At 36.1% G+C, this 21,760-nt stretch overlaps 1 protein-coding gene across 1 annotated transcript in view; it reads left to right on the plus strand.

Annotated features, from left to right (window-relative positions):
* ATP8B4 (ATPase phospholipid transporting 8B4 (putative)) overlaps positions 1–21,760 on the plus strand; it is a 259,928-nt gene that overhangs the window by 157,747 nt on the left and 80,421 nt on the right. The window contains 5 exon segments of the mRNA XM_047075128.1: positions 3,645–3,733; positions 6,326–6,522; positions 12,577–12,785; positions 16,256–16,299; positions 21,503–21,668. Coding sequence (XP_046931084.1) covers positions 3,645–3,733; positions 6,326–6,522; positions 12,577–12,785; positions 16,256–16,299; positions 21,503–21,668 — 705 coding nt within the window.

The following is a 21,760-nucleotide window of genomic DNA, read 5'->3' on the forward strand; positions in this document are numbered from 1 at the left end:
ACGAACCTGAGATCAAGGCCTGAGCTGAAATCAAGAGCCAGATGCTTAACCTACTGAGTCACCTAGGTGCCCCATTGGATTGTTTTAAGCATTAGCTGAGATAATAGATGAAAAGCACATATACATATTGCCTAAAACATAGCAGGTACTTAATAAATTAATTCATTAAATAGTTATTCATTGAGTGCCTACTATGTGGCAGGCACTGTACTTTTTCGTTTATGATTGAGAATGTAAGGGACACCTGGGTGGCTAGCAGTTAAGTGTCTGACTCTTGATTTTGGCTCAGGACATAATCTCACAGTTCATGAGGTTGAGCCCCTCATCAGGCTCTGCGCTGACAGTGCCCAGAGCCTGCTTGGGTTTCTCTCTCCCTCTCTGCCCCTCCCCTGCTTGTATGTGTGTGTGCATGCATGTGCTCTCTCAAAATAAGTAAATAAACATTTAAAAAAAAGAATGTGAACAAAAACAAATGCAGTCCATTCACTTGTGGTTTTGACTCTGGTAGAAGAAAGAGACCTTAATCTCAGATAATTGTAATGAATATATAATCTCAAACTGAGATAAGTGCTCTGAAAGAAAAGAACATGGAGTCATAACAGTATATAATGGAGGAATATGAAGAAGAAAGAGCAAGCTAGCTAAAAGTCACATTGTGGACAAAGGCCCTGTGGTAGGACTAAGGATGGTGAGGTAAAACTAACAAACAAACAAACAAACAAACAAAAAAGAAAAAACAAAATTTAAGAAGGCCAGTGTGGAATATGGAGAACATGGAGGTTAAAGATAGACATGTGACTGGAGATATGGATAGGAGCTGGACCAGACAGGACATTGTGATCTGTATCTAGAATTTTTGTCTTTATACTAAGAGGATTGAGAAGCCATTGCAAGTTTTTCAAAGAGATGGCGTGTGTGTGTGTGTGTGTGTGTGTGTGTGTTAAATTTGAAAAGCTAATTATTGCCTACAGTATTTGTAAAGTTGGTAAATAGCAAGTCCTTATAAGAGTGTATGATTGGGGTTGGGGAGGAAAAAAATATTAGAATTGGGGGAAGAGTGGATGCAGGGTGACACAGTTACTAGGCTTTTACTATAGTCCATTTGAGAGATGATGGTACTCTGGGCTAGAGTGGAAGTCATGGGCATAGACTAGACTCCTAGGCTTCCCTCAGCTTTCACAACTGGATGGATAGCAGTGCCATTCACTGATATAAGGAACTCTGAGGGATATCACAAGCTGGGCTGGCCCAGGGCTGCCCGAGGGGCCTTAGAAGAATCTAGCGAAGATGCCATATAGACAAATATATGGGTTTACAGCTCAGAGGAGCAGTGTGAGCTGGAAATTTACATTTGGTCTACAAATGATCATTGGAGCTGTGGTCTTAGATGAGATGTCTCAGGGAAAGTAGATTGAGAGAGAAGATGGGCTCTGTCTGAGTCTTAAAGAATCCCAAGGTTTGGTGGCTGTGTAGAAAAGAGTGAGCATCACGGAAGACAAAGGAGTGAACAAAGAGGTAGGAGGAAAAACAGGACAGCACTGTGACACAGAGGTTAAGAGAAGAGTGTGTTTCAAAAGGTTGGAATAGTCAACAGTGTCAAGGGCTGCTGACAGGTACAGAAAAGGCACGGAGGATATTGAAAACACTAGATCTGAAACTAGGTTGAGTAATTAGTAGGAGATGAGGAAACAGGGGCTGTTGAGTACAGAAAATCCTTTCAAGATCTGTGACTATGAGGGAAGGAGAGATGTGTAAATCAGCATCTGTAGATATATTTCAATAAGTGCTTAAAAACCCATTAGGTATAGTCTCTGCTATTCTGTGTGTGTGTGTGTGTGCCCAAGAAATGTAAATTTTTAGCACAAAACTGGCTCTGTCAGCATTTCAGCTTTTACTAATCACAAATTTTATTTGCTCGTTGTGATCTTTACTGTACAAGAAATACTTCCCACCCTCAGTGTCCATATGATTTCAATAAACTATTCTGAGAAAGTGTGGGTGGTCTCCTTTACACAACAGTAGTTGGGAATAGGACACTGGCGTACGATTTCAAATTCAAAACTGAATTTTATGGGACCCCAATCTTTGCTGCCATTTGTCTTTTAAGTAAAAGAAAGTCTTCTAAGGATGTGCCCATTCTTCCCTGACTTCTAGGATGGCATAAAATTTTATGTGTGCCTCTGTTCGTTCTTTCAGTTCCACTTTTCTGCTATATTAAATGGCTACATGGATTGATGATAATAATGAGAAGAACACGTGAAGAGGAACACTAGAGAAATCAATATAATTAAAGCTTCTTTACTTCCATTTAGCATCTTCTTTTTATGCAAGGAATGCCCTTAACAATATATTCTAATATGTTCCTTTGTTAATCATCTAGTTATCTACTTCTAAAGCAGTTAGTAAGATTCTTAGAATTACTTGAGAAGGCACTTAGTAAATATATCATGAGATAGTGTATTTACCTGAAATAAATCTAACATAAGATTTAAGACTATTCTTGCCCTTACAAAAAGTGTGTATCATATGCACAGTGTGCAATATATAATAGTTTAACTTGATGATGTATTATTTGGAGTTATTCTCGTTTCTCCAAAAGGCACCACAAATCTTTTTGGGAAACAGATCCTGAACTTGATTTCACTCTCTTTTTTTTAAGTCTATTTGTTTATTTTGAGAGAGAGTGGGGGAAAAGCGAGGGAGGGGCAGAGAGAGAGAGGGAGACAGAGAATCACAAGCAGGCTCCATGCTAAGAGCCTGAAGAGCTCTTAGCATGGAGCCTGAAGTGGGGCTTGAACTCAGGAACTGTGAGATCATGACCTGAGCTGAAATCAAGAGTCAGATGCTCAACGGACTGAGTCACCAGGTGCCCCTATAATTTGATTTCTTATTTTAACTTTCCATTTTTGATCTCAGTGTTCTGAATTGTGTTTATTACTACATTCTTTTTAACATTCCAAATTATTCCTTACTTGGATTGACTTTGTTATCTTTCATTGCTTCAACTACATGCACATCCATACACAGCTTTTTGAAAAATAGCATTTCTAAAACTTTTTAGCCACAAGTTCTGTCTGGATTTATCCTATTTGAGGGAGACCAGTTATCTTGCCGTCTCCACGGTTGTTGTTAAGCAACCAGTTGAGAATTATACAAAACTTAATTGGCCCCTGTTCTTTTTTCTTTACAAACTAAAATTTTGTATTTATTCATATTAATTAAATTTGCAAATAAAAATTTAACCTTATATTGACTAAAATTATGGGCTAGGTGTGTAAGAGACCTACAGATGATTCAGACCTAGATCCTGATAATAAGACAAGGAGATGCATAGCTTGATTGCAAGGTGGGAAGCAAAACTTACTCTCTCCATCCACATAACCATCACTTCCCCGTTCATACCTTTTAGGAGACTCACTCATTAACCCAAAGATCAGGCAGAAAAGTTGATGGTAGCCAGTAGTGTTCTACCATCAGTCATCAAGATCAGAGTTCTCAATGTTTTTTGGTCCCTGTTCTTAATAAAAGTTAAATTATTTTGAAAAAAATACTGTTCTCCTTTCAGGAACATTTGACACGATAAATAATAATAATAATAAATCATCAAATCATTTTAAAGTTTTTATTTAATTTTGTTTTTGCAGGTCCCGACACTAAATTAATGCAGAACAGTGGTAAGACAAAGTTTAAGAGGACAAGCATTGATAGACTGATGAATACTCTAGTACTATGGGTAAGGTACTAAAACAAAATTAGGCAAATCACTATCATTGGTATCTTAATATATTTCTTACATTTGGTTGGGAATTCTTTCAGAAATACTTATTTTTTTTTTGTGGAATTTTATTTGGATATTTTGCATTTGGGGCCCAGTTACATTGCCTTATACTTTCTAGATTATGATATCTCAACCATCAGTAGAGTTTCTCATGAGAAGTAGATCAGTGCTTATGGAGGTCTTCATGGTCTTGCAAGTTCTCCATATTCCAAGTACCTGCATTTGTTTTTAAAAAATAAAACATAATTTTTAAGTTACTTGGGTCTTTTTGTTGTCTTACCTTTGCTCATGTCCTCTCCACATAGCTTATGGATGGAGCTGGCTTCATGGGTGTGCGATCTTTGTAGTTCTACAGGTTCCCCACTCAGAAGGGCCTCATACTTGGATGATTGATCTGCTGTTGCCACGTGGAAATTACCAACAATCCAAAGGTTATCAATAACCTTTGAACAAGGGGTCCTGCCTTTTCATTTTGCACTGAACTCCCCAATTTGTGTAGCTGGTTCTGCTTATGAATCTTCTAAGGCCCACGTCATAGTTCTCCTCCTCCATGAAAGCTTCTAAACCTCCTTAGCCCAGGATTATCTCTTTTCCTCTGAATTTTTTTCTCTTCTGTGCTTTTGAAATGATTTTCTTTTCCATCCATTTACCAAAAACAGTCTAGTATTCTTTGCGTTTTACCCTTTTGTCAGTAGATCTTGTGTGCTACCTGATGCTAGGCACCTGATTGTTCTCTTTTTGTGTAATATTGTTTTGCATCGTTGTATTGGAATTAAGTTGAAGGACGTTGACTTTAAATATGAAGACAGTGGCTTTGAACTACGCCCCCCTCCATAGACTCACAAACAATTATAAAGAATTTGAGTTCAATAAATATTTGCATAACTGATATGTGATAGTGGGACTCTGAATAAGGAAAGAAGGAAGTGAATTCTTTTTGGGCACAAAATATTGACCTTGCTTTGTGCTTTACTTTTGGTATCATCCTCAGACTTGGGCTTTCTTCCTATTAAACTCATCCCCTTGGGGCAGAGTCTCAGGGGCCAAGGGAACATGTTTAGCTTGTGCCCCCTCCTAGAATTCTCTATTTAAATGGCCTTGAGCCCACTTCTAGGGCTTGCGTGGGGATTGTATATGTATCTACCACACATACACAAATATGTATTTACAGAGTAAAATTACTGATTGTGAAGGAGAGACTGTTCCAACTTTTCATATTAGAACATTGAATGCCCCATTAGATTATTAGAAGCTGATTCCATCCTAAGTTAGAGCATTTAATGCCAAATAGTACGAATTTTAATGCCCTTAAAGTAATTTACTTCAATTAATTGGTAGTATTATTGAAAGAAAAGAGGATACCATGGTACAGGTATCAGGTAGGGTTTCAGGAATTCACAACTCTACTTTTCTCTAATACATGGCTTTCTAACGCACTTTAAATCGGGTTTTCCGTATACTCTTTCTACATAAATGTCTTATATGTCTATCTTGTTCATGAATAAAGAAGAAAGCAGTCCTAGAATGCCTGAATATTCCTTTTTTAGAGGAAGAAGGAAATAGCAGGTTAAATACATTCCTGTTCGCTAGGTTCACACTCCCCTCCCATCAGTGGCTGATCTCTGCTCCTAACACAGAATGAACTTGGTAGAGCAAAGTTCTCAAAGCCCCATATTCAGCTCAGATCTTATGTATTCATTTATTCATTGATTTGGTGTCTTTCCTTTCCAAGGCTGGCATTTGGGCTCATAAGGAACTGACCTTGCTCTCTTTCTGAAAGTTGCTATACCTCCAAAATGTCTGCTCTACCTAATACTGATAGTAATCACAATGTAAGAGTTGGCTAACAGTTTTCAGATTGATTCTCACTTTTTTTTAATCTCCAAAGGAAAACATATATGGCATGCAGTATTTTAATTAATCTTTCTTTTCCTTGTTAGCCTTAAGTAAGGATTGTGCAGCTAGATCTGTAGCCAAGAGACTTGACTGGCTTCAGGTTGTTCTTTAGCACTGACGTTTTCTTCCTTTTGCTTTTATGCCTTAGGCGACTGTATAACTTATCATTCAAACAGGACACTTTTGCAAGTGAAAGGAGGGAACGCAATTAATATTCTGCCTGGATAACAGATACAAACTGGGGCTGACCAGGGCAAATCAGGACATACTGCCTTCCTAAGCCATCTAAATATATGCCCTTGTCACAAATCAAGGTTGTGAAGTTACTGGCTTTTGACCATGGACAAGTTATATAATCTTTCAGTGCTTCTGTTTTACTTTGTTCTGGTTTTGACAAGCAAAGTGTGACTAAAGATTGTCCCTATCTCAGAAAATCACTGGAAGAATTAAGTGAGAAAATGCATGTAAAATATTTAGTCAAGTAAAACATAAAAATATTAAACTTGTACGATTATTGATAAGTATGAAGAGCTTCACATGACTTGCTTTTCAAATGACAATTTCTTGGAGTTAGGAGTGTAACTGGATTGTGTTGATGTGACTAGTTTTGTGTTCAAATTAACCTTAACCAGACTTCCATTCTCATTTCAGATTTTTGGGTTTCTGGTATGCATGGGAATTATTCTCGCAATAGGAAATTCAATCTGGGAGAATCAAGTGGGGGACCAATTCAGAACTTTCCTCTTTTGGAATGAAGGAGAGAAGAACTCTGTGTTCTCGGGATTCTTAACATTCTGGTCATATATTATTATTCTCAATACAGTTGTGCCCATTTCATTATATGTGAGGTAAGATGAGAGTTTATACTTTAGAAAAGCCACTTTGTCAAAAGATTTTGTTATGCATCATCATGTTGTGCCTAATCATTTTTGTTTGTTTTAAAATTACCACAGTGAGGTAGATGTCTTGCTCTAACTGCTTATGATCTGCTACAGCTGTTACAAATGAGGCAACTAAGCTGTTTAATCTGCTTCACTTTTGTATTTTCAAATTATAATAAATGCATTTCATTTTCTTCTTGATTTGATCTGGTTTCTTAGGAATGTTTTTCTTTGGAATAAATGGACTACAATATAATCTCATGCAACCTGATCAGTTAGAATTGAGTTGATATTGGGTAAGAAATGGAAGACTATTTGATGAGATCTGTTGAGATGATGCTTCCCTGCTACTAGTCTGGCTCCAGATACCTGGATTCAGATTCTGTTCCACCACTCACTAGCTCCATAACCTTGGGCAAGTTATTTCACCTTCCAGTGCCTTGGTTTCCTCATTTTAAAAGTAAAGAAGACAATATTCTACTTAATAGGATTGTATAAAGAGTAAACAAACTGTAAAGCTCTTAAAAGAATTGTCTGACACATTGTAAAAGCTTAATGAATGTTAATTTTTCCTATTATTAGTAACTATAGTATAAAGAAGTTGAAATATACTGGGTGGTACTTGTCCATTGTTAAATAAGAAGTCTGACTCCTAGCTCTCACTGCAACAGGATCTATCATTTCTAGATTTGGACCCACAAATCAGAACTAAAATGATCTCTCTCTCCCCATACACACACACACACACACACACACACACACACACACCTCTATATGTATGTATATATGTACATTTTTTTTGTGTGTGTATGTGTGTGTATTTGATAAGGCTTAGGAGTTGGCCCTAGAATGTATAACTGAGATTTTTAAAAAATGTTTATTCGTTTATTTTGAGAGTTAGAGAGGGGCATGTGCAGAGAGAGAGAATCCCAAGCAGACTTTGTGCTTTCAGTGCAGAGCCCGATGCGGGGCTCAAACTCAAGAATCATGAGATCATGACCTGAGCCGAAATCAAGAGTTAGACACTTAACTGACTGAGCCACCCAGGCGCCCCAATCCTAATCCTACCAAGACTGAGACAGATAATCCTAAAGACACTGGAGCCAAGATGAGACTTGGTTGTTTGACATTCCTCATCACCAGTATTTTAACAATACAAGAAATTACCAGCTCTAAATCCCCACTAATTTTTACAAGCTTCTTTTTCTCTCTTTCCAAAATCCTAACTATGATGAAGCAAGGGAAGTTCAATGCACAAAATCCACCCTTGTTTTGGATAGCAGTCAGGAAACTGAAATGTCAACTTGTGGGAAATTGACTTGAAGTAGTGGCATGTGGCCACAACACCACAAATTGCTCTGGGCCTTCTGGAGCTGTGGTCAGAGCAGGCTCTATTTAAACTGTATCCTACTGGCTCATCTTTGATTCTGAGGACCTCTTATGCTTGTATCCAATTATAAAGTCTGTAGTAAATCCTGCTTTTTGCCAGAAGAGCTATGGTCAGCTTTTATAGCTTTCCTTTTATGTCCTAAATGAACAATAAATGCTCATAGTGGCTTACCATCTGCACATGTGCAGTTTCATATGTCCTCATGAAGGAAGTATATTCTGTGTATGCTCTTTCTTTGAAGTGTGTTGGCATTTTTCATTTAATAATTTGAAATATTGGTGTTTTAGAGGTCAAGGCTAAATTCCCAGGTTAGCATTGCTTTTCTTTCTAATGTGTCCCCTGCAGTGGTGGAAAGGAAACCCAGTTGGAATAGTCCAAACCCAGGTTATCGTCTTGGCATGTGTGACCTTGAAGAAAGCGCTTGGCTTCTCTGTGCCTTAGTTTGCCAATGAACTGCTCAGGAAAATGGTGGGACTAAAATAATTGGTGTGTTACTTCCTTTCTGCTCCGAATAATACTACCTTACCCTAGATAACATTTTGTATTTTATGTAAAGTGTCTCCATATACTTTATTTTATTTATGTCTCCCAACAACCTTATGAAGTAGTTATTGCCCAACTTCTTTCATAAATGAGATGATTTGCTTGGGATCATGGGGCTGGTTAAGGACAGAACCAAGATCCAAACCCAAGTCTTGTGACACTTGGTACACTGGTTTTCTTCTCTCCCTAAGCTGTGTCTGGTTTATTACTCAGCAAAGACCCCAAGAGAAAGTAAAAAGAGCCTAGAGTTCTGTACCTGTTGGTAAGGCATAATAATTATGAAGGTAAATGTGAGCTTTCCTCTCATCATACAAGAGCAGTGATTGTGATCTCAATGTGGAGGGAGAAAGCATTCGAAAGAATGTCAGGATGCTCAATCCTAAAGACTGAGATCTACAAAAACAGCATATTTCTGTTTGGAGAGAAGGCCTTCTATAAAAGCTTTCCTTAGGCTTTTGAATGGGTATGAAGAATAAATTAGTGCCATAGGTCACTTGAGGATGAAAGTGCTGAATTTACTTTGATCGGTTAACAATTCCACATGAGCAAAGGATGCTGATGTTGGTAGGCTATTTCTGTGCTGTCAGTTTGTTTATCTGTAGTGTTAAAACATACCCAGCTACAGTTTTTCAAATACATCATCCTAAGAAATGCAGCCACATACTCCCAAGGAATTAAATTTTGGAAGTTATTCCCAAAGCAGTAGGAATTCATTTCTATGTTGCCTGTTTTGCCACAGAATGGGTGGAATTTTAAGCCCTGCTCTTTGAGCATTCAGGCAGAAAACACTAAGCACTTGATTATGCTAATTCTGAACATTTTCTCCTTTTTTCTGCTATTATAAGACAAAGAGCTGAATGTTCCACTATGACTGTCCTGAATCCTCTTTCCCAAACAAAAAAGACACCCTTCCTCTCTACAGACTATTTTAAGATCCAAGAATTCAAATTAATTTACAATACTTCCATTGGTTTGTATTATAATACAGAAGGATCACATGTTGTTTCATTCATATTGCTTTGAATTTTCAGGAAGCTATCTTACTTTTAGAAAGATCAAAGCTTCAAATTGTTTATACAGTTACTTGCATAATGCCATTTTTAGAGTCAGGTCTACATTGGCTTTACCAATGTCTGAAGTCTAGTCTTGGCTCTGTGGTTAGTTATTTGTGTGACCTTGGGTTAGTCACTTGACTTCTAGGTCTTAATGCCCTTACTAGTGAAATTAGGGAATAGAAGGTCAGGATTCATTCATTCATCTGCTTATGACAGATAAAGCACTGTTCCTGGTCCACTGTAAGTGCTAATCCTTTTTGAGTGAATGGAATAAAGAAAACAAAGGTAAAGTAGAAAAGCTAGCAGAGAATTTACAGGGAAGTATGTGTGTGTGGTGGTGGATATGTATGGGTCAGCTATAACAGTAAGTTACATAAACAAATACAGAAAATGCCTTATTTATTTTTCTTTTGTATGGTTCTACAGAATCATAGAGTAATTTTTAGTTTAAGTGAAAAAAAGTGTTGCCATTTAAATAGTTAGGAAATGAACTAGCACCATACCACTTTCAGAGAGGGAAATGTTAAAAGCATAGAATTTAATGCCTAGAAAGGATTTTTCTATCATCTTTTGTCTTGAAGGAGACAAATGTTAGGAGTTAGTGTAATCAGTCACTGTTAATTTTCTCACTTGATAGATGAGAACACCAAGGCTCAATTCCCATTAAGTTCAGAAATAAGCCATGGGTCACTGCTATTGTCATTACTCTGTGATACTGGTCTGGATGTCCTTGCTAATGTTCTAAGCCATGCAGCTGAAATATCAAGGAACAAAGGAAGACATGAACCTGAAACTGAAATAACCCTATTAGAAGGGACGAGCATAGACAACGTGATTATAAACCTAGAAAATCCAAAAGAATAATTCTGCGAAGATCTTAGTAAGATAATTCAGCTCAATGTCTGATTTTGTGGCATAAGCAAAGTTTGTTAACATTAGATAAAACTTTTAACATTAAAAAAAACCTTTTCATTAGGCTAACAATAATTTAAACAATTATGTCATCAATGAACAGATAGATGTAATGTCCAGTAGCAAATCTATCCAGCTGTAATGTGGACCTATGTGAAAAACAAAGCAAATGAAAACTAAAACTCCTTATCAATAGAGGTACTTTTCAAAATTCAATTACTGGAAAGACTTACCCTTCTCTTTGAAGTTGCACTTGTATATTAAAATGAGTTATTTCCAAGTAATTAGAAGTTTAACATAGACTTAATACAAATCTTAAAGAAGTTTTGTGAGAAGGTGGGGGTGTGGATGCTAAAATGTGTTGAACATATCAGCAAGAATAAATGGGTGGTTCCAGCCAAGAACTTTTTAAAAAGAGGAGTATTCTCTTACGCCCTCTCAGGTATCGCCAATGTTTATAAAGCTGTAATTATGAAAATAAGAGATGTATTAAGTGACATATTAAAGAATAAAATTGAAATCCCTAAAGTAGATTCTAGTGAGAAAAATAATTTATATGTGACATGGAAGCATCCCAATGCAATAAGGGAAAAGGACTTTTCTTTTTTAATAAATGGTGATAAAAAAGCTTTATGTTTGTAAAAATTGAAATTAGCACATCATATGTACATCATCTTTATAAAAATTCCAATTGTAATAAAGAATTAGATGTGGAAAATTCAGCAAAGAACTACTAGAAAAATATAGAGGTCTGTATATATATAATCTTGGCATAGGGAGAGCATATCCAACAAAACTCCCAAAACAGAAACTGTGAACTACTGATAAATTTGATGAGTTAAAAAGACAACTTCTTTGTGTCAAAAATAGTGGAAACAAAATACAAATGATAAGTTGGTAACATTTGTATGATGTATATATGTCATGCATAGTAAATGCTAATTTTCAGTAATCTTATTGTAGAAACTTACATTGCTAACCTTTTTGGAAATTGATTTAACCTTACATATGACAGAGACTTTAAAAGACATACCTTTGGCCATAGAAATAACATTTGTAAAGTTGGAAAGTCATAAATTGCCACTAGATCATGAGACAATGCTCTTTTCCTGGTAAATGGGCAAACTAATATAATAACAATGATAATACTGAGATTTACTCAGTATCTATTATGGTTTGCTTAGTGATTTACAGAGATACTGCCACCTTTTTTGGCAACTTGAAGCCACACCAAACGATATATTAGAAAGTCCTCAACGATACATTTCTTTAGATCAGATATCTGAAAAATATCTTTTTAAGAAAAAATTTTAATGTTTATTTTTGAGAGAGAGAGAGGAAGAGAAAGAGGAAGGGAATGAGTGGGGGAGGAGCAGAGAACGAGGGAGACACAGAATCTGAAGCAGGCTCCAGGCTCTGAGCTGTCAGTACAGAGCCCGATGTGGGGCCCAAACCCATGAACCATGAGATCATGACCTGAGCCGAAGTCAGATGCTTAACCAACTGAGTCACCCAGATGGCTGGACAAACATCTTTAATAATAGTTTGTACGAAGATATAAAAGAAATGCTAACTTAACAGGCTATACAAGAAATCTCCACTAGGCCTGTTTAATATAAATGGTGAACCATGGAATATTCCCCCAAGACTTTATGCAAAGTCTATATTTTCGTGGTGCTGCAAGAAAATGACTTAGGAAATTTTATGAACAGACTCTGCTGAGATTCTTCTGAAGGTCACTAGGACCTGGAGACAGAGCATCCACATTTTTTTTCTAAATTCTGAAGACTTTGACAGACTTATTTTTTTATTTTTTAAATTTTTTAAGTTTGTTTACTTAAGTTGAGAGAGAGCCAGAGAGAGTGAGCTGGGAGGGGCAGAGAGAGAGGGAGAGAGAGAATCCCATGTAGGCTCTGTGCTGTCAGTGTATAGCCACATGTGAAGCTTCAACCCTGAGCTGTGAAATCATGACCTGAGCCGAAATCCAGAGTCAGCAGCTTAACTGACTGAGCCACCCAGGCGCTCCTTGACAGACTTCTTACTTTGGCAACGTTTTGTATGTTCTGAAACTGATGGAGCTTTTCTTTCTTTTTCTTTTTTCCCCATTTTAATGGATGAAAGTATGGAAGTAATTCGTCTGGGACACAGTCATTTTATAAACTGGGATCGGAAGATGTATTACCCTGAAAAAGCAACACCTGCTGAAGCTCGGACGACCACTCTCAATGAGGAACTGGGCCAGATTGAATACATTTTCTCTGACAAAACAGGCACCCTCACTGAAAACATCATGACTTTTAAAAAATGTTCTATTAATGGGAAAATCTATGGTAAGGGAAGCATTTCTTCGTACTGATATTGGTTTTTTTTTTTAATGTTTATTTTTGAGAGAGAGAGAGAGAGCGCAGGGGAGAGGCAGAGAGAGAGGGAGACAGAGGATCTGAAGTGGGCTCTGTGCTGACAGCAGAGAGGCCAGCACAGGGCTTGAACTCACAAACTGTGAGATCATGACATGAGCCGATAGATGCTTAACCAACTGATCCACCCAGGCACCCCTTAAAACATAATTTTTTTTAATTTCCCTTAAAAACATAAGCAGCCCTGTTTTAAAAACCAAACCATTTATCACTGACTTTATCATTAATATGGGCCCCATCAGCATCTAACATAGTGCTTGGCATATAATAAACAGTCACTAAATATTTGTTCAATGAATGTTGAATAATTTAGATGAAACTTTGGATTTGTTACCTTTCTTGGGTATAGATGGGGGTTAGATGTGATACCGTCTGAGGTTCCTTTTTGTGCTCCCACTGTGTGATTGTGCTTTGTGCTGCTTAATAGGCCAATATCCCCGAGAAGGCAAGTTCTTGGTAACTTGATTTATCTCTGTAAAAGGAGTATTTCGTATTTGCTTCCTCACAGCTCTGGAATTGATGTTAGGGCCTGTGTTTTGAGAACTTACAATTCATTCCTAAGAATTCACACTGCACAGGGCTACTTTTGAGTGGGCAGATAAACTATTTCATCAACATCCAGTTCCTATTTTGTATACATCTGTCAGGATACCTGCTCTGTACCAGGATTTTCAGGCATTCTATTTGTATGTGGTTTGAGCCAGTTAGCAGACAGTTTCCTCTGCTGAAAGCATGAGGTGCAGCAGAAGCCTTTTGTTGGGTGCCTGTGGATTCCTAATCTCATTTCACTGGACTCTGAGTGTCCAGTTTTTCAGTCCAGAAATCTCAAGAAGAAAAATCCAAGAAAGAGAGGGAAAACTTCCCTTTATCTCCTGATGAGCAACTTCACACATTGCCAAACACTTTACAGTAAGATTTGAACTTGAACAAAATTAAGAAATACAAGAAGTTGATTTTTATGCTGTCCTACCTATTGACCTCCCTTCGCTACCCCTACCCCTCTAATCCCCTCTCCTCTGCTCCACCTCCCCCTTTTCTGAGAGAGAACCAGATGATTTTCAACCTGGACTTCCATAAGCCCTCAGTTACATTATACATTTCTCATATCACTGTTACAATAAATGGTAAGTAGGGGTGCCCAGGTGGCTCAGTCAGTTAAGTGACCTACTTTGGCTCGGGTCATGATCTCGCAGTTTGTGAGTTCAAACCCCACGTCAGGCTCTGTGCTGACAGCTCAGAGCCTGGAGACTGCTTCGGATTCTGTGTCTCCCTCTCTTCTTCATGCTCTGTCTCTGTCTCTCTCTCAAAAATAAATAAACGTTAAAAATTTTTTTTTAAATGGTAAGTAAAATAGAAACTTCCCCTAAAAATTTTCTTTTGACATTATTTTCAGAGGCTTTCTAAGAATAATGACTTAACCCAAAGAGTAGTTTAAATGGGAAAATTTTCAAGTATTGGAGATATTTTTAATTTGGAGGACCTTTGGGATTCTTTTGCTATGATATATATTGATAAAAACATAATAATGATAATATCACTTCCAGGAAATGATCCTAAGAAAATCAGATATGTGGACCAAGATTTATTTGTATAGATGTTTGCCTCAGGGCTATTTTTAGGGAAGGCCCTTGATTTTCACAAAGTATATATATCCCAAGATCTTGCAAGTCTTGAAATTTACAAATCCCATGATAGCTTGTAGTTTCCCTTATAAAATGCAGGAAAGTAACCGAAATATTAATTAACCCCTTTAGACCCTTAATTTATATCCCATTATAATTTATAATGCATTTATGATGCCACTAAGATATATTCTTACTAAAGCACTCACAAAATGTTTAAGAATCACGTCCTCTTGTTTTCCTATGAGCTTGTGTTATTTATATTCTAGATCCAGGCCTTGGGAAAACTTGGTATTCCATTCAGGTTTATCTAAATCTTCTATTTTCTAGCTCAGAACTTTTATTTTCTTCAACTTCTTTAACTTTTCTTCACTTCCATTACCATCTTTATAAGCATGCTTCCTTTTGGAGGACAATTTTACACAAAGGCACAGCTTTGTTTTGTCTTTATCTTTCATGAGTTACTGCCTATGGTATACTGACTGGAACATAACCACAGTGCATTTGAGATTTAAATTCCAGGAGCTTGGTGAGGTTCATTCACTAGCTCAGGGGCTCCGCCCACACAGCAGTCACAACATGGTCTGAATTTAGACCCTGTGCTCCAGATAAACAGCAAATAACAGTTCATCAAGGGCTTTTTTTGGTCATAGCATTGTGTAGTGAAAAGAGAGAGACTTGGGTTCAAAATCACACTATAGTGACTTTTTCACCCCAGTTTAGTAATGTCAGGTGGATTTCTGTTCTTCAGTTCCCTCACCCATAAATGGTGCAAGTTTGTGATAATACAAATGCCTGGCGAAGGATTGATGCAAGGAACTCTTGTTATCATTACAAGAAATACAGTCTTGGCAAATACCATTACATATTCAAATGCCAAGCAGAAATTAGAAAAATCTTAAAAGCTTCCACATAGGGGAAAGCTAAAGTAAATTATACTCTGTAGCTAGTATACAACCATTCAAAATTAGGTTCACAAATAACTTTTAATGACCAGAGAAATTCTGACACTTGGGTTGAAAACAGCAGGAACAAGATATTTTTCAACAATCTGAGAAATATATGTATACACACACATAATCAACATGAAAAAAGTTCTATAAATACTGGTTATCTTTATGCGATAGAACTATTAGTGATTTTTATTTCCTACTATAAACATCTTGAGTTTTTCCAATATATCTATAATAGGCATATATTGGCTTTATACTAAAAAGTTATTTTTCAAAATTTGGCACATAGGTGGCTATGTTTTACTGCAGAAGGCACTGACATTGTTTAACTCTTACATGCTAATTTGACCTTGATATTACATAAATGTATCTGGCCCAGACCAAGACAGACAAAGATGTACTCACTAAGCTCAAGCGTTGATGAGAATTGGTCTGTCTAGGATATCATTTTGGATTCCCCAATAGTGAGGATGAAGTAGAAAACAAAAATTTGCCTCTTGCAAACATCAGAGATAAAATGTAGCAACAGAAGGATAAAAATACAGAAGAATATGATTTATGAGCTTCATATTTTGTTTTAATGCATACTCTATTTTAGTTCTATCTTGGGCAAATATGAGTATTTCTCTGGGTTAATCACCATGTCTAGGGTTACAGTTTGAAAAAATTCCTAAAAAGTCTACGTTTGAGCTCATAATGCCATCTGGTAATGGTGCTTTAATAAATAAGTGTATTTTTTAAAACCAAATGTGCAAATCTAGTTTCTATTTCATTTATTTTTAATTCTCAAGGTTTTTTTTTTTGGCAGGTGAAGCTGATGATGACATGGGTCAGAAGACCGACATGACTAAGGTGTGGAGGTGATAAATTTCATTCTCTTAATTTCAAATTGTACATACTTTTTTTTTAAAAAAATGAGTCCCTGGAGGACTGATTTCCACTATGACAAGTTGATATATTTAATACATAACATTAAAAAAATAGCTTCATATGGTTCAGAATTCCTTCTATTGAGGTACCTCAACCACAGAGTTCTCTGTTTTTTAATTGTTAGAGATATTTATGTATATACGAGGAAGTATTTTCTCCATTTTTTACATAGGTTGTAGCTTACTATCTGTACCATTCTTAATTTTCTTTCTCAGCAGTGTATTTGAGATCTTACTAGTTCAGTGGAAAAAAAAAAGTTCTGTCTTATTTTTTCCAATGGCTAAATAGTATTCTGTTATATTGTTCCATGTCTCATGGTAAGGAGACACCAATGGAAATTCAGGATATTTCCAATATTCTGCTAGTAAAAAAATTGCAACAGAAATAACAGTGTGTGCTTATGTTACTTTACATTGATTGTATGCTGTCTAACAAGTTACATTTCTAGAAATGGAATTGTTAAATCCAAAGTATGTCCATTCATAATTGATAAATATTGCCATTGTCTTCTTTAAAATTTTTACCAATTTATCCTGCTACAAGCAATGTACAAGAGTGCTCTCCCCCACCCTTACCAATACAGTGTTTTGTCAGTTTTTGCTATTTGGCAAGACATGTAAAATGATATATCAATATGATTCTAGTTTTAATTTCTCTTATGAGTGAGGTTGGATATCTTTTTTATATTTTTAATAGTTTACTGTATTTAATTTTTATCCATTTTTTTAACTGCTTATTTTTCAGAGAGAGCACAAGCAGGGGAGGGGCAGAGAGAGGGAAACACAAAATCCAAAGCAGGCTTCAAGCTCAGAGCTGTCAGCATACAGCCTGATGCAGGGCTCAAACCCATGAACTGTGTGAGATCATGACCTGAGCCAAAGGCAGATGCTTTCTTTCTTTCTTTTTAATTTTTTAATGTTTATTTAATTTTGGGGGGGGGCAGAGAGAGAGGCAGGGGGTGGGTAGGGTAGGGGGAGGTACAGAATTTGAAGCACGTTCCAGGCTCTGAGCTATCAGCACAGAGTCTGTCTGGGGGCTCGAACCCACTAACTCTGAGATCATGACCTGAGTTGAAGTCAAATGCTTAACCAACTGAGCTACCCAGGCACCCCTTACCCATTTTTTCTACTGGATTATCATCCATCCCTGGTTTTTGTAAATAAATGTCACTTGTCATGTTAAATTGTTTTTTTCAGTGTGCTTCTAGATTCTGTTTGCTAATGCTTTATTTAGGTATGTGCCTTGGATTTGTAAGACACATCAGTTCTCAAGGTTTTTGGGGGCGTAATGTTTGAGTTGCTATCAATGTTAAATTTACTTTAGAAAAAGAATAATTTTTAAAAATTTTTCCTTAGTTTTGTATTCTGTGGGACAGTTTATATAACATAAAAATGATCTGTGTCTTACAGTTGAGCAAGGAGTCTCTTAGGATCCTTTTAATTTTTTCTTTGTGGCTATTTTCTTTTATTTTTTAATTTCTTTAATGTTTATTTATTTTTGAGAGTGAGAGAGATAGAGTGTGAGCAGGGAGGGGCAGGGAGAGAGAGAGGGAGATGTAGAATCTGAAGCAGGCTCCAGGCTCTGAGCTCTCAGCACAGAGCTTGTCCTGGGGCTCCAATCCATGAACTGTGAGATCATGACCTGAGCTGTAGTCAGACACTTAACTGACTGAGTCACCCAGATGCCCCTCTCTGTGGCTATTTTAAAAAAATCATTTTTTATTTTTGATTGTCTTTTTCCTTTCCTATCTTGATTACATTAGAAAGTTGCCCCTTCTCCACCCCCCCGCAAAAGTACAGCCTTTGGTTTTATTTATTATTTGTATATATTTTCCTGTGTTTTAATCAGTAGGCTCTGCTTTTATCTTTATTAATACCACCTTTCTTCATTCTTAAAGTTTCTTTTGTTCTTTTTCCAACTTCATACTTGGATGCTTAACTTATTTTTTCCTTTTTTTATACAAATGTCTATGGTTCTTAATTTTTCTCTGAATACTTCTTCAATTTTATCACATAGATTTGGCCTGTAGTTTATTAAACTTTTTATTTTTGTCCTATCAATTTGAATATCCACATTGAAATGTTTTTAAGCAAGAGTTTTAAAATTCCCAAGTGATAGAGGCCTTCCCCCTAACTTTATTGTACTTTTAATAAAGAATAGATTTGTATTGATTCTGCTTTTTGGAATTTATTGGGGTTGTCTTTGTGGCTCAATATAGTAAATTGTCAATGTTCCAGGCTTCTTAAAAGGAAAGCATATGTATATTCTGCTTTCAAGGTATATAAACTTACCTATATGTCATTCAGTTCTACCTTGTAAATTATATTATTTAACTCTTGTTTCATTATTTATCTTTTATCTGTTAGCATGAAAGAGGTTAATTAGATATTTTGAAAATCTCTTTCTATATATAGCTCTTACATAGCTTGAAATCTTTTCTTTTTTTTTTTTTTTAATGTTTATTTTATTTTTTAGAGACAGAGCGTGGGCAGGGGAGGGGCAGAGAGAGAGGGAGACAGATAATCCGAAGTAGGCTCCAGGCTCTGAGCTGTCAGCACAGAGCCTGATGCGGGGCTCGAACCCACAAACTGTGAGATCATGCCCTGAGCCCAAGTCGAACACCTAACTGACTTAGCCACCCAGGCTCCCCTTGAAATCTTTGTTTTAGAAGTATTGATGCTACTTGGGGGTGAATTGATATTTATATTGGTTATTTATTTATTTTTTTATGAATTACACAACTTAACATCAAAACTGCTTTTCTTTGACTCATTTAATTCTTCTTGGCCTGAATTCAACCTTATTTGATATTAATGTCTTGACTCCTGGTTTGTTTTCATTTGCATTTTCCCACCTTTTATTTTCTGTGTTTCTGAATAACTTTATATGTGTCTCTTGTGTACAGCATAGGATTGGAGTTTGTTTTGCACTCCAATCTTTTAATAATGGAGTTTGGCCCATCTACATTGGGCTATATACTGTCTTAGTTATAACATTTTAGGTTCTGTACTTTGTGTCTAACAATAATATACCTTGTGTTTAATAACTCTTTATATGGATTCTTTATTCTGTATGTGTACATTTCTTATAATGTTTAGAAACATTAGGAAAGCATTTCATTGTTTTTCTACTTCATACCTTCAAGAGTTTACATAATACTCTTTTTTCATAATACTCTTAATACTTTTTTTAAGGCAGTGTCTGTTAATTTCCTAATATGAACAACGATGAAGTTATATTTCTGCCTCTTTCCCTCGTATTTTTCTACTATTTTTATAGAAACTTATTAATCTTAAAATATATAGATTTTTATCAGTTGATCTGAATCTTTAAATGATAGATATCATCTGACCTTCAAATAATAAAATGAGGAAATTTGAATCTTACCATTTTTTAGCTGTCTTTTTGTCTTGCATAGTCAAGGTACACAATATACACATTGTGTTTTAGCATCTTAATCTCTCTAGTTCTTCTTTATTTAGTCCCTTAAAGGGGTTAGGTACTCACCCCTAACTAGGCCTTTACTAATGATTTTTTCCAGTTATCTCTTACTGGGATGAGGTTCATCCTTTAGTTTCAAGAAGGGTTCATAACAAATATGTGTGCCAATTTTATACTTGAATGACAGCTTGAAAAAAAAAACAAAAAAAAAACAAAAAACAAAACAAAACAAAACAAAACAAAACAATGACAGCTTGGTTGACTCTAATTTCTTTGAGTCAGTTTCTTCCCTGGGAGTTTCAGGGAAGTCTAAGGTCAGTGTGTATTTTACTCCTTACCGGTGAGTTGATAATTTTTTCCACTAATGCAGTTCTTAAAATTTATCAAATGAACAAAACAATCTATGATTAAGTAAGTCTATGATTCTGGGATAAACACAACTGAGTGTCCTGTATGCAAGACTTGGTATACATATACTTGGATGTAATATAAAACATTCTATAGTCTCTAAGAAAAGGATATATTAAAAGTATTTCCCCTTCAACTATTTTTAGCAAAAACATTATCACAGGACTAGTGTCTTGAGTAATAAACTTTTAGAAGTACATTCTGTGTTTTCCAGAAATCAGTGAATTAACAGGGATATTAGTTACCATTGAATCATCGTCCACTGTTTTGTGGTACCCTATTTCTTTTATCATGTTTTTCTTTTTTTACTCAACATACTTTTAAGTGTATACTAAACTGTGATTAACAATACTCATGATGTTGCAAGGCAGATCTCTAGAACTTTTTCATCTTGAGTGACTGAAACCTGTACTCATTCAACAGCAATTTCCCATTTCCCCATACCTTCAGCTCCTGGAAACAGCCATTCTACTTTCTGTTTCTGTGGGTTTTACTGTTTTGGTACCTCATATAAGTGGAATCATGCAGGAATTGTCCTTCTGTGACTGACCTATTTCACTTCACGTTGTGCCTTCAAGGTTCACTCATGTTGTGCATAAAGACAGGATCATGGCTGGATGATAATCCATTGTATGTGTATACCACATAGTATTTATTCATTCATTTTTTGATGGATGTTTATGTTGTTTCTACCTCTTGGCTATGGTAAATAATGCTGCAGTGAACATGGGAGTGCAAAGATCTCTTCAAGATCCCAATTTTAATCCTATCATTATATTATGCAAGTACTTCCAGAGGGATCTCAGAAAGCACTCTATAATGAAATGCATTAATATTTTTGTGTTGGAAAATATTAATTCATACTAAGTGGACTAAAAAAGTCTATAATTAGACACATACCATTCTAGGTCAGATTTTGCTGCCAAAATGAGTTCAAGTCATGTCAGGTTTTGCCATTGAGTAGGTTTTGAAAAAAACTTACCATTTTCAGGGCTTCTTTGTATTTTGGAATTGCAATAAGTATTTTGAGGATCTGTACACCCATTGGATATTTTTTCCTTATCCTTTTGGAAGGTTTACTGCTTTGGTGCTTGGCTCTGAAATGAGAAGATAATATTTAACAGTAATGAGGAAACAGAAAGCCATTGTAGTGCCAGATGTTTGAGGCTGAAAAATCATACAAGCACTAAAAATATATAGAGGAAGCGTTTTTGAATTTTAAAAGCTTATTATTGAAAAGAGGTATATAGTTTTTTTTTCTCTTGTTCTTCTACAGAAAAATGAACCTGTGGATTTCGCAGTCAATCCCCAAGCAGATAGAACATGTCAGTTCTCTGACCACCGTCTGATGGAATCCATTAAACTGGGGGATTCCAAAGTGTATGAATTTCTTAGGGTACTTGCCCTTTGCCACACCGTCATGTCGGAGGAAAATAGTGCAGGTAAGTACAAAGTGTGTTTCAGTGGTGAACCTTGTTTACAAGTTTGATTTCTTTCTGCTGCTAGTGATTGAGTAAAAATTACCACCCACGTA

The sequence above is a fragment of the Lynx rufus genome, unplaced genomic scaffold (assembly GCF_022079265.1).
Source record: "Lynx rufus isolate CCGP_SWC_20201006 ecotype Redwood Valley unplaced genomic scaffold, mLynRuf1.p SCAF_13, whole genome shotgun sequence".
NCBI lineage: Eukaryota > Metazoa > Chordata > Mammalia > Carnivora > Felidae > Lynx > Lynx rufus.